This window comes from Triticum urartu, chromosome 1, assembly GCF_003073215.2.
Source record: "Triticum urartu cultivar G1812 chromosome 1, Tu2.1, whole genome shotgun sequence".
Classification (NCBI taxonomy): domain Eukaryota; kingdom Viridiplantae; phylum Streptophyta; class Magnoliopsida; order Poales; family Poaceae; genus Triticum; species Triticum urartu.
In genome coordinates this window covers 509,251,971-509,265,990 of record NC_053022.1, presented here as the reverse complement: position 1 = coordinate 509,265,990, position 14,020 = coordinate 509,251,971, and the positions used below count along the sequence as shown (strand labels likewise).

The window sequence follows — 14,020 nt, the reverse complement described above, 5'->3', positions numbered from 1 at the left end:
TGGATAATAGAAGTTTTGCGCGCTAGCAAATGACAGAAATCAGGTGTGCAACAACTTGGGATTAACACCCATTGTTGATAATACTAGTGTATCATACTATATTCATAACAGTTTGTTTAATTCACATATAAATGATTTTTAAGGACATCACATCTAAGCTCCCACAAATATATAATACAGTAACAAGAAATAAAAACTAGGACAAAAAAATAGACCACAAACAGAATGGATATCAGCTTAGATGTGATGTCACATCAATTCGTAATGCATAGTATCGTAGTATTTTGGTATCGTAGAGGACTATATTTATTGACATGCATAACACAAAGTAGCACATCATGTAATATAATATGGTATCAGGATATGATACTCAATCATCTCTTTCTTCATTTAATTCCATACCACCTCATCAAAATTGTTTAGTTGTCATGCATCCATTACGAACAACCTTAAACATCTTTGTTCATCATGACCATTTTCAGTGCTAGAACGGAATTGAAGGGAATTATTTTCTGGCGTAGGGCAGGCGGCGCTGCTTTCATTGGGATTAGAGGGGAAATAGTTACAGGATGGTACAAATTCCTAAGGCCTCCTTTGGTTTAGAAGAATTTCATAGGAATTCTAGAGGATAGGATTCTTATAGGATTTTTTCCTTTAGAGCCCTTTGGTTCATAGGAATGGATTCCTATTCCTATATAGGATTGGTTCCTATCCTCCACATTTCATAGAAAAATAAAGAAAAGCCTAGACTCAATGGAAAAATTCCTTTGGTGTCAACCAAATGACATCTTATTTCCTATTTCTACTCATAGAATTTGAGATACATGTCATCTCATTTCCTTCAAGATTCCTATTCTTATGATAATCCTATCATATGAACCAAAGGAGGCCTAAGAGGTGATGCTTAATTTTGAAAGGAAATAATTCCCGATGCTTCTTATTCCCAAGAGATCAATCACGCTTGGGCCGCTCCGACGCCACATTTTATTTTTCACTGTCGCCCTTCTCAATCACTTCTCGGTATCGCCCACCGGCATGCTTCGTTTTGACTACTCGCTGTTGGTAGACACGGAGAAGGTCAGGTAAGTATTTATAAACAAGATCAGTAGAGCCATTGATACATGTGCATGTTTTATTATAGGCTTTAGTGTGTTTCACCAATCAACCTGTTCTGAAGATATTGCACTTGATTTTTCTGAATACAGAGTACATGGTACGTCGCCTTCACTGCTTCTCAGTTTGAGTTTCTAGTTTTTACAGTAAACTATAGCCCGTCTCACACAACTGCAGAAAAATGTGCCACGTAGGACAACGGACGAGAAGCCGTTGGGGCGTCAGGGCCATTGTTTTGCAGACTTCTACTCGTTGCTCCTTAGTTTCCCACTATGCATTCCTTTCTCTTTGGTAAAACAGTAAGAGCATCTATAATCGGACTTGGTAAAACCAAGTCCTCACAATCTTGCGAGCTGAGGAAGAATATTGGCGCCGTAGAGATGGCGCCAAATGGGTGACGAAAGGATACATTCAAGTAAAACTGGAACCCACTCTCTAGTGATGACCTGCTTATCTTGCTAACTGCTCAAAGGGGCACTAACGCTAGGATAGTCTGGAGATGTGTAGGGCCGCTGTTTTGGTTGCTTTCGTCGGTCCGGAACAAAATTATGATTGAACAAAAGTGCCCTGCTCACCCAGCTGATATTATCTTTAAATGCCACATTTTCCTACAGACTTGGGCGCCGTTGGGGAAAACGCGTGACGCGGACCGTATGAACGGGATCATGGAACAGATCAGGGCGACTATGGTGAAGGCTCGACAAACTGCTGCGCCAGTTTGGGACTTTTGCGCTGAGTTTGGTTGATGTTTAGTTGATCTTTTGGGCATATTTGGCTCATGTTATGTTGGCTAGAAACTGTTCTTATTTAGACTAGACTATGCCGGGATGTGAGGCCCGATGTTTACTTCCGTTTGGTTTGTATGTTTTAAACTATGTGTGGATGCTGCCTAGTGGCTTTATTAATTTAAAGCCAAACGCTTCTAGCGTCTACGTTCCAAAAAAATAATCGGACTTGGACTAGTTTGGACCCTTATACATTCACAGATGTGTTTGGACACTGTTTGGACGTGTCAATTTTGAATCTTCATTTGTCCATACACACAACCATGTCTTTCAAATTACCCGGTCAAATGCATATGACCGGTGGGGATGGAGAGAGAACGGGAGAGAAAAATAATAAAGTGATAAAGTGGTCCAAAATGGGCCGCTTTGACGTGGCAGGCTGTTCGTACACCCTTGTATCCTTCTCAGATATGGGCTCAATTTGAGGGTTTCATGGACAAGCGAGACATGACGAAAATTTGGAGGGTTTGATTGGATTGTGTTTTTCTTATCTTTCTTGTCCGGACTGTTCGGACTGTCCGCACGAACATATGAGGGCAGTTTAAGGGATACGGTTGTAGATGCTCTAAAAAAAGTTGAAAACTCCTTTTTTTTAATCACAAACTTTATTGATTTAAACAACATGTAGGTGCGTCGAGGGCGGGAGGTTCGGCGGGGAGAGTGGGGTGCTCATGATGGAAAACGATCGGCTTGGTGGAGAACATGATGTACGACCTCATGGCCACCAACTCGCTAGTCACCAAGTCTACCAGGTTTCTCGGGGAGCTCGTGTTCAACGTGACTGGAAGGCAGGGGAAGCAGTGAGATTGATCTCCTTGGACTTGTGCATTCATGGTGTCTTTTGAGTTTCCTTGTTCTGTTGTGCCATTGCGTGAAACTCTGGAATGGTTGTGGTGCCACAACAACATGTTTGATTTTGTAATTTAGGCAGCATTTGCACATCATCTGCAGATTATGATAGGCGATGTTAATCAATGGATAATGGAAAGCTTTGTGTGCTAGCAAATCACAGAAATCAGGTGTTCAAAAGCTTGAGATTAACAACCAACAATAGACATCTTTGTTCGTCATGGCCCTTTTCAGCATTCAGAAAGAATTGAAGGGATTTTTTTTACAGTGAAAGGCAGGCAACGACCTTGCACCACCAATCAAACGAACTTGACGAAGGGGGCGTCATGCAACTGAAGAATTGCCCAAGCTGCCAGTGAGCTTCCCATTGGCAGTCCAGCACTAGGTTAGGGCATCCTTCTCTTGCAGTCACAACTGCACAGATTGGGGATCATACCAGAGAATTGGGTGATAGATTCGACAATGTGGTCAGCCTTGAAGTGTCGCACCCATTTGTCATTCTCCATGGCGGTTTTTATGGCCACAGTCCGGAGAGTGCACTGTTTGAAGAGGTTCGGGTAAAGCTCTTTCAAGCTCTGTCGGTGCATCTAAGGGTCCGTCCTGAATTTTGAAAGGAAGTTTGCTATTACGAGCATGGCTCTAATGTCGAATTGAGCAAACTTGTTCGATGGCACCTTGCCTTCTGACAACGATCGGCACACCAAAATATTGCCCATGCTCATTCAACACGACAGGAGTCTCTGCTACTCGAACTCTAGTTCATGATGCATCTTATTCCCAAGAGATCGCGCTTACGCCATTCCAACGTCACGTTTTATTCATCACTGTTACCCTTCTCAATCACTTCTCGACATCATCCACCGGAATGCTGGTATACATGAAGAAGGTCAGGGTTATTATAGGCTTTAAAGTTTCACCAATTCTCCAACTGGCACACACCTGCTGGCGTGACGGAGCACGCGCCATGAGTTTTTGCTGAACACGACACTACCAATGGATCCCAGTCGGAGTGGCTGTGAAGGCGCCCGACTATTGGATCCACGGCAGGGCTGCTCCGACAGCGGATCTGTATCCTCCTGGGACAAGCGGAATGTCAGCTGGACTGCTATCTCCTCCTCGTCCAAGAAGGCGGCAAGCTCCCAATTGACTAATCTAGACCGGTCGGTCTCATACCCGCCCCTAGTGATGCAAGAGATGGCCGAGGAGGGAGCGGGGCAGAGCTGAGCGGACTGGAAGCGCAATGGACTGAGGGAAATTACTAAGTAGGACTTTGTCAGGGTTGGGATTTTTTGGGGTCAAGATTGGCCTGTCTGTTGTGGCGGCAGCGTCGGCCTCAAATCCGCCCCACATATGATCTAGATATGGGATGCGAGACATTTGGTCTGGATATGGAGGATCCGATTGAATGACATTTTTCTCAAAAAAAGGGTGACTTTTTTTAGCTGTACCCGGGTTGTCCGTCTGAACATATGCTGATATGCAAGAGGATGAAGGGGTCCGACTGAAGATGCTCTTGTCACTTATCAGGCTCATTTAAAGACATACTCCACACGCACGACAGGTGAAACACAAACGCCGCCACATCGAACCTCCTCCCAGTGCTCCTCCCCTCGCCGCCGCCGCCGGCGGCCTCGTGGACGGCTGCGGTGGCGGCGGGGCGCCCCTTTCTCCTCTTGATCCCCTCTCCGGTCGACCCCACAGTGAATGTCAGTTCGCATCGGATCCATGGACTCGATTGCTCATAGTTGTTCGCATCAGATCCAAGACTCGATCACTCATGGTGGCGCTCCAACAAATCAAGCCGGTGCCTTCGATCCAGCGACTGGATCACTCACACCGGCGCTCCAACAGATCGGGCGGATGCGTTCGATCCAGCGACTCGATCGCTCACGGGCGCGCTCCAACTGATCGATCGGGCCGGTGCCTTCGGTCCTAGCGGGCTCTGTGTTGTGGCTCGGGCCAAGTCAAGGGATGTGCCCCCGCATGGTCTGGCCGCAACCAGCCCACCAGATCTGATGGCGGCCAGGTTCTACTGGCTGCTGGCGTCGGGATCGGACCGGGAGATGTCCGCTACGGTTGGATCTTCGCCGTGAAAGATGTCGTGAAGCCATTGTTGGTGTGTCTAGCGTGAAAGTGATGTTGCGGGATGCAGCCGGAAGGCCCTTTCGTGGTTTTGGCGGTTCTCGCTTCGGCCAAGTTGCTTCGACAGTGAGATGCAATCTACAGATGACAACTTGACGCAGAGGGTATGGTTGTGCAGCGGTGCCAAGCCCAACACTGCTATGGGATTATGGAAAAGTGGTGGCGACAACACATGATTGACTCTGAGTTGATGGTGCTTCTTGAGTACCAGGTCTCGAGCTCCGGGATGAAAACCCTAGGTCGGACCATGGTTGGTTATGACTGGCAATGGGATGTTTTTCATCGTTACCTTGTTGAAGGCATTGCTTGAATATGCTCGGATCCGTTCTTCGGGGTGAAAACCTAGGATTTGACCTTTGGTGGTTGGATCCGGTGAGGATGATGCTTGTGCGGCATTTCCTTTCTAAAGACGTTACTGTTGAATAACCTCGCTGTCTTTGTGGTGTCAAGAGATAGTTGGTGAGGATATAGTCGTTCTTGTAGTTTGTCGATCGCAGTTGTTCGCTTTGGGGTCATTTTCTTTTTTCTCACTTAGGCAAAGCTTTGGTCTTGTATGACTTTGTTACTCGCCTTCGCGTTTTTGTGTGTGTGCGTTAGTATTAACTGTGTGCATCCTAGCTATGCAGAGACCGGATGTGTGTTCATTATATTTTGTATCCATTTGATGCTTCATTTTAAGTTAATAAAATCCAACTTTCATTGGAAAAAAATTAAAGACATACTATGCAGAAGGCAGAAGGGGTCGGTTGAAGATGCTCTTGTCACTTATCAGGCTCGTTTAAAGTTTCCTGTCAAGAGTTCATGCATACCGACTCTAAGGCTCTGTTTGGTTCATAAGTCTTAGGACTTTTTTATCCCAACTTATAAGTCTTCAAGTCTCTAAAAAGTCCCTACCTGTTTGGTTTCTGGGACTTAATATGGACTAAAAGACCATATTACAATTATAAGTCCCTCCTTAAGAGTCTTATTTCATAAGTCCCAAATGCTCACTTTAAGTCTCTATAAGTCCCTCCTATTTAATTTAGATGAGATTTATAGGAACTTTTTTAAATCCCTAAACCAATAAATCCCTAAAAACAAACAACCTCTAAAATGCACATGCACAAGGACATCAATAATTGTACCTCCAGGCCATATTGGCATCGACGTCGCAACCGCCACAAGCTTCAGCCTTCAGTTGAGTGCTGCTGCTACCCACTCGACTCCATTATTTCAGCAAACAAGAACAAACATATCGAGGAAATGGCCTCGACAGAGCACGGCGACAAGCTGCGGATCCTGATTGTGCCCTTCTTCGCCACCAGCCACATCGCCCCCCACACCGAGCTCGCTGTCCGCCTCGCCGCGGCCAGGCCGGGCGCCGTCGAGCCTACGGTGGCGGTCACCCCGGCCAACGTCTCGGTCGTTCGGTCCGCGCTCGACCGGCACGGCCACTCCGCAGCGAGCAACGCCGTCAGGATAGCCACCTATCCGTTCCCGGACGTGGATGGCCTCACGCCTGGCGTGGAGAACCTCTCCGCCGCCGGGGCCGACGCGTGGCGCATCGATGCCGCGGCCGTCGACGAGGGGCTGACGCGGCCCGCGCAGGAGGCTCTCATCAGAAAGCTGTCCCCTGACGCCCTCGTCACAGATGTCCACTTCTTCTGGAACTCCACCGTCGCCGATGAAGTCGGCGTGCCGTGCGTTACCTTCAGTGTCGTTGGCCTCTTCTCAAGGCTTGCCATGCGCCACCTCCGAGGCGCCGTCGAGAGCGACCCGGACTGCCAGGATGTGATCGTCCCTGGGTTTCCAGGGCCGGAGATACGGATCCCGAGGACTGAACTGCCGGAGTTCTTGAGGTGCCAAGCGAAACACGACCGATTCGGAGGCCCGATCATGGCGGGGCAAGCCAGGTGCTTCGGCCTCGCCGTCAACACGTTCTTGGACCTGGAACGGCAGTACTGCGAGTCCTACACGCAAGGCCACGTGAAGCGCGCCTACTTCGTCGGCCCAGTGTCGCTGCCGTTGCCACCGGCCGGAGCCAGCGGCGGCGGCGAGGCGTCGTGCATCAGTTGGCTGGGCTCGATGCCAAGACACTCGGTGGTGTACGTATGCTTCGGCACCTACGCTTCGATCTCGAATGGTCAGCTCGGGGAGCTGGCTCTCGGATTGGAAGCCTCCGGCAAGCCGTTCTTGTGGGCGCTGAGGGCCGAGGGGTGGGCGCCGCCGGCGGGATGGGAGGAGCGTGTCGGGAAGAGGGGGATGCTCGTCAGAGGGTGGGCTCCACAGACCGCGATCCTGGCCCATCCAGCCGTTGGGGCGTTCCTGACGCACTGCGGGTCGAGCTCGCTGCTTGAGGCGGCGGCGGCCGGCGTGCCGATGCTGACGTGGCCGCTGGTGTTCGACCAGTTCATCGAGGAGAGGCTGGTCACGGACGTTCTCAAGATTGGCGAGAGGGTGTGGGACGGGCCACGGAGCGCGAGGTACGAGGAGCAGCAGACGGTGCCGGCGGCCGCGGTGGCGCGGGCCGTGGCGAGGTTCTTGGAGCCCGGGGGAACAGGGGAGGCGGCAAGGGGCCGGGCGCAGGAGCTCGCCGTGAACGCTCACGCCGCTGTGGCGGAAGGCGGGTCGTCGTACAATGATCTGCACAGGCTTATCAGTGATCTGATGGAAACACGGAAGATCTAGCAGAACCCATCGAGCAGGTGACAAAAGTCGGCCAGGTTCTTCAGGGAGCTCGTGTCCAACGTGAGAGGAAGGAAGGGGAAGCAGTGAGATTGGTTTCCTTGGGCTCGTGTGTTCATGGCGTCTCCTGAATTTGTTTCATTCTGTCACCCCGATTGCCTGAAAAGCTCTGAAATAGATGCAACGGTGCAACATTTGATTTTGTAATCTAGGCGACATTTGCACAACATCCGCAGATTATGATAGGCGATGTTAGCCAATGGATGAAGGCAGTGGCGGATCTAGGATTTGAAGTCAGGGTGGTCCTTTTTTTTTTGACATCTACGATATATGAATGTTCTTAACTAATTAATAATCCCACATAGAAATCATGTATGCTTATATCTTCATAGCATATCTACGAAAGCAGTGTCCATGGTCCTCTTCATTCTTCAATAATTTTGCAATAATAACTTTCTTTTATCAAACATAATGACATAGTTGAACACAAATGATGTGCAAAATTATTTGTACTATGTGGTTGTCGATTCGTGTTCTGGACAGTGGATAGCACAACAAAGAACAAACTCTAAATCAATTGGAGATTTGGCAATGGGCGACCTCAAATCTGACGACCACCAGAGTGCTGGAGACCTGAGATGTACTCCGAGCGCCGGGAGGCCAGGGGCAAGGCCACAGCCCGCAGGGGTGGGGTGGGGAGGGGGGGGGGGGGGGGGGGGGGGGGGGGGGGGGGGGGAGGCTCGTGGGTATCCGGGCGAGCGGCGAGGCAGACGTGGGTCGCGGGGAAGCGGCGAGGCGGGCGGGGACGGAGGCGGCTGGGCATCGTGGACGGGAAGGCTCGATGTGGAGTGGTGGCCGCGTGCGTTGTTGCTTGTTGGGTCAAGTGTGATTGGGCTTTTCTTTTCCTCTCTGACCCATCTCTAACTGCATATGTATAAAGGCCGGACCAAAATTCCAGGGAGGGCCGCGGCCCACCCTGGCCACCCTATAGTTCCGCCCCTGGATGAAGGGAGTTTTCTGTGGTAGCAAATGACAGAAATCAGGTGTTCAAAACCTTGAGATTAAAACCCAACAATGACAGAAATCTTCTATTTGCTCATCATGACCCTCTTCAGCATTCAGAACATAATGGAACGGATTTTTTTTCTTTTTGGACAAAAGGTAGGCAACGACCTTGCATCACCAACCACAGTGAATGTTTTTCTTTCCTTTTTAACGAAGGGAGGCGCGATGCAACCGAAGAATTGCACCGAATGAGCGGTCCATGAACTTCCCATTGGCAGTCTAGCGCCATTTTTCTCTTGGGGTCACAATTCCACCGATTGGACATACCAGTGAACTGGCCGATAGATTTGACAATGAAGTAATCCCTGAAGCATTTTCGCGTCCATTTGTCATTCTGCACGGCGGTTTTTATGGTCATAGTCTGGAGAGTGCACTGCTTGAAGAGGTCCGGGTAAAGCTCTTTGAAGCTGGCGAAAGGGGGATGTGCTGCAAGGCGATTAAGTTGGGTAACGCCAGGGTTTTCCCAGTCACGACGTTGTAAAACGACGGCCAGTGAATTGTAATACGACTCACTATAGGGCGAATTCTGACAACTATCGGCACACCAAAACATTACCCAGGATCATTCAGCACCTCAGTTATCCCTGCTACTCGAACTCTGATTCATAATGCGTCTTATTCCCAAGAGATCATGCTTAGGCCGTTCCAACATCACATTTTATTCTTCACCGTTACCTTCTGAATCACTTCTCAACATCATCCACCGGAATGCTTCAGTTTGACTACAAGATGTTGGAATACATGAAGGTCAGGGTAAGTATTTATAAAAAGTCAGCAGAGCCATACATGTGTAACAACTCGAGAGTTATTATAAGCTTTAAAGTTTCACCAATTAACCTGCTCTGAAAATATTGCATTTGGTTTCTCTGAACACATAGTAGGAATACATGGCATGTCGCCTTTACTGCTCCACATGCTTGAGTTTATACAAGAAACTAGGCCCGTGTTACACAACCACAGAAAAGTGACACATACGTCTGATGAGAAGCCGTTTGGCGTCTGGACAATTGTTTTGCAAACTACTGCTGCTTGCTCCATTAGCTTCCCACTATGCATTCCTCTCGCTTTGGTTTAAATAACTAATTTTTAATCACAAATTTTATTGATTTAAACAACGGGAATACAATTGTTTTTGTACACGGTATAACGGGAACAGGGATGAATCTACTAGACATGCTTTAACAGGCTTGAGCCTGCCCTCCAACAGGGGTAATTTCTTTTTTATTACCAACGATCAGGCCAGCGCAGCAAATCGACCGCTTCCCAGCCCATCTCAATGACATAATTAGAGTTGAGCCTACCCTCCATTTAATCCATAGATTCGCCACTGCCGGGAACAATGAATGAAACTAAGTCAGAGACATCTTCTCCTACTCTTGCAAGCTTGCTTCGCACATAGATGTGTCGTCTCATTAGTTTCCCACCCAACATGATCTCATAAAGGATATGCGAAATTTTCGAACCCTCATGCTTTGCCAGGTTTCACAGTTGGATCACTCTGCAATAAGATGGCTCAAGCCCATCTCATAAACCAGCCAAACACCAACACACACAACCATTGCTTCACCAAAGAACTGGCACCAAATACTCATGTGCTTCCTAAAGGGGTAGTATTTTGCTAGGTTTCCTAAAGTGGTAGTTTTCGTCAAGGTTGGTAGTTTTGTGTAAATACTCCACCCCCTACTATGGCCAAGTCCTATGGTTGTTAGAGCCCCAGGGGGCAAGGGAGGCGGCGAGGGGCTGAGCACAGGAGCTCGCCGTGAAGGCTCACGCCGCCGTGGCGGAAGGTCATCGTACAATGATATGCACATGCTTATCAACAATCTGATGGAAACACGGGAGATCTAGCTTGACCAATCAAGTTGAGGTGTCCACGGTCGTTGGGGAGATCCAGTATCCCACATTTGAATGGGTTGTGTGTAAAATTCGAGCTGTTGCTAATGGCGCCATGCCACAAACTATGAAAATCACACGAGTGATGCACTGACGCTGGCAGAGCAAACTGGACAACATTTGTGATCTACGTATATTATTTGCACGCCACATTTCTTCTATCGTGCCAATCACCTGAAACTCTGAATGGTTGCGGTGCTGCTGCAACATGTGATTTTGTAATTCACGCCGCATTTGCATAACATCTTCAGAACATGATAGGCAATGTTAACCAATGGGTAATGAAAGTTCCGTGTGCCGGCAAATGGCAAAAATCAGTTGTTATAAAGTTTGAGATTATAACACTCATAAGTATACCTCTTCGCCGTTGGCTCATCGTGGCCACCATTTCTTAAGTATTCAGAACTGAGTTAAAGAAAAAGTTGCTAGTAGGAGCACCTGCTACATAGCCGTACAAACTAAGTTGTGTTCTGATATTTCTTTCAAAATGTGATATAGTTGTTGGGATGATCTATTTCTCGATAGTTATTGTCAAACATGATATTTAGCACAAATGTATATAGGCTTGATCTCTAGCACAAATTATAACTTGTTGAATTGGGAAATAAGAAGTGGAACAGTGACTTGGTGAAGAAATTGCATCAGAAAGGAGAATGCACATTTTAATTGCTATTTCTCCTAATAGGCTCACCTAGCCGAGGACAAACAAGGTCATAAAAATCATCATTTTTAAAAGTTATGTCATTGTCTCTGACCTATTGAGACGAAACGAGCAGACCAAATTCATCATTTGCTTAAAAGGTCTTATAGGTCTTACCTACTTGAGAACCAAGCTCATAACTAAGGAATTCCTAGCGATTGACCTAGCAAAGAACCAATGACCTCATGTCACTACATCTACCACTTGCCTAAGTCTTTCGTAAGGGGCAAGCCTTCACTGAGCCAAAGATGAATAGCTTCTCTGCAGTGATATTATGTGTTTGTAGTTCGTTTATTATTGAGTGGTTTCTGCACAATAGGGGTTTGAAATTTAAGGTGTGGGCATAGGAGGCAGTAGGAACTAAGGATGATTGATGGATAACTAGAACTGCAACATGCATTATCCACTGCACACATCGAGATATTCGCTCCTACCTTGGACGTCTTGTCCACCAAGCTCTCATATTGTTTCATTGAGTGGGTAATAGAATCTTATGATGCTTGTTTGGGATGGAATGAGGGCCGGAGGAGGTTGGTTTGCATCAGCATCACCAGTTTCAACAAGAGAGGGCTGACGCAGTTGGTCGATAGACCAGAAGGGCAAAATAAATAACTTAGAAATGGTACTTGGAAGGCAATGTTTAACATTCTCTTTCTGGATTATTTTTTTTAGGTCCTAGGTTTGCAAATATCACTGGATATTTGAGAAACTAAAGAAATGTTTCAATTTTTTCATGTAATTTTGAAGTCTGTTGTTTAAAATCTTAGCAGCAAAACTAACCGGGCCCTTTGGACATGCAACTGCAAGTGTTGCCCCTCGATTGCAACTTGCAGGTGGTGGAGGGTGGGTGATGCGGAAGCAACGTTGCCGGGAACGAGAGGGGTGGGAGGGGGCGTTGCATGTTTCGCCAGTAGACACACAACAACAAGTGTTGGCCCCGACTGCAACAACACACCTTCAAAGCGACTGCCACTCGGTTTGTTTGGGTGCGAGCGATTGCAGAAGTGTCATTTTGTCGGGGCGTGAGCAGTTGCATGTCCACAACTAGACATGCAACTGCAAATGTTGCATTCACAACTACACGCCCTCAACGTGACTGCAACCGTGACAACAAAACACGAGATTCTAGTACTTTCTCATTATGTTTTCTTTTGACCCAGTATGCTTCCTTTTTGTGATTTTTTCTTCCATTCTTTTGTATTCTTCTTCTATTTTTTGTCCAAATGTGGGTGTGTAAATATAGTCTGCTTTTTCTTTCGGGTGATTCAGAGAAAAAAAAACACAAGACAAAGTAAAGCACACTAGCTAGGAGAAATTCTTTTTTTAAAATGTTCAAATACAAAGTAAAAAAACTCAAAAGTGTTGGAAATATGCCCTAGAGGCAATAATAAATTAGTTATTATTATATTATATTTCATTGTTCATGATAATCGTTTATTATCCATGCTAGAATTGTATTGATAGAAAACTCAGATACATGTGTGGATACATAGACAACACCATGTCCCTAATAAGCCTCTAGTTGACTAGCTCGTTGATCAATAGATGGTTACGGTTTCCTGACCATGGACATTGGATGTCGTTGATAACGGGATCACATCATTAGGAGAATGATGTGATGGACAAGACCCAATCCTAAGCCTAGCACAAGATCGTGTAGTTCGTTTGCTAAAGCTTTTCTAATGTCAAGTATCATTTCCTTAGACCATGAGATTGTGCAACTCCCGGATACCGTAGGAGTGCTTTGGGTGTGCCAAATGTCACAACATAACTGGGTGGCTATAAAGGTACACTACAGGTATCTCCAAAAGTGTCTGTTGGGTTGGCATGAATCGAGACTGGGATTTGTCACTCCGTGTAAACGAAGAGGTATCTCTGGGCCCACTCGGTAGACATCATCATAATGTGCACAATGTGATCAAGGAGTTGATCACGGGATGATGTGTTACGGAATGAGTAAAGAGACTTGCCGGTAACGAGATTGAACAAGGTATCGGGATACCGACGATCGAATCTCGGGCAAGTATCATACCACTAGACAAAGGGAATTGTATACGGGATTGATTGAATCCTTGACATCGTGGTTCATCCGATGAGATCATCGTGGAGCATGTGGGAGCCAACATGGGTATCCAGATCCCGCTGTTGGTTATTGACCGGAGAGTTGTCTCGGCCATGTCTGCATGACTCCCGAGCCCGTAGGGTCTACACACTTAAGGTTCAATGACGCTAGGGTTATAGGGAATAAATGTACGTGGTTACCGAATGTTGTTCGGAGCGGATGAGATCCCAGACGTCACGAGGAGTTCCAGAATGGTCCGGAGGTAAAGATTTATATATGGGAAGTCATCATACGGTCACCGGAATAATTCGGGGGTTACCGGTATTGTACCGGGACCACCGGAGGGGTTCCGGGGGTCCACCGGGAGGGTCCACCTGCCCCGGAGGGCCCTATGGGCTGTATGTGGAGAGGGACCAGCCCCTTAGTGGGCTGGGCGCCTCCCCCCTAGGGCCCATGCGCCTAGGGTTTGGGGGAACCCTAAAGGGGGGCGCCCCCTTGCCTTGGGGGGCAAGGCAACCCCCCTTGGCCGCCGCCCCCTCCTCAGATTGGATCTGAGGGGGTCGGCCCCCTCTCCCTTGCCCCTATATATATGTGGGGATTGGGAGGGCAGCCGCACCCAAGTTCTGGCGCAGCCCTCCCCCTCTCCCAAGTCCTCCTCTTCTCCTACGGTGCTTGGCGAAGCCCTGCAGGATTACCACGCTCCTCCTTCACCATCATGCCGTCGTGCTGCTGTTGGTAGGAGTCTTC

The 14,020-nt window shown here is 47.7% G+C and overlaps 1 protein-coding gene across 1 annotated transcript; it reads left to right on the top strand.

Annotated features, from left to right (window-relative positions):
• Nucleotides 1-6,055: 6,055 nt before the first annotated feature.
• On the top strand, nucleotides 6,056-7,846 carry LOC125536961 (UDP-glycosyltransferase 73C4-like). Its single transcript, XM_048700255.1, has one exon. It carries the CDS (start codon nucleotides 6,132-6,134, stop codon nucleotides 7,554-7,556), a length of 1,425 nt encoding a protein of 474 aa, XP_048556212.1. The 5' UTR covers nucleotides 6,056-6,131; the 3' UTR covers nucleotides 7,557-7,846.
• Nucleotides 7,847-14,020: the final 6,174 nt, after the last annotated feature.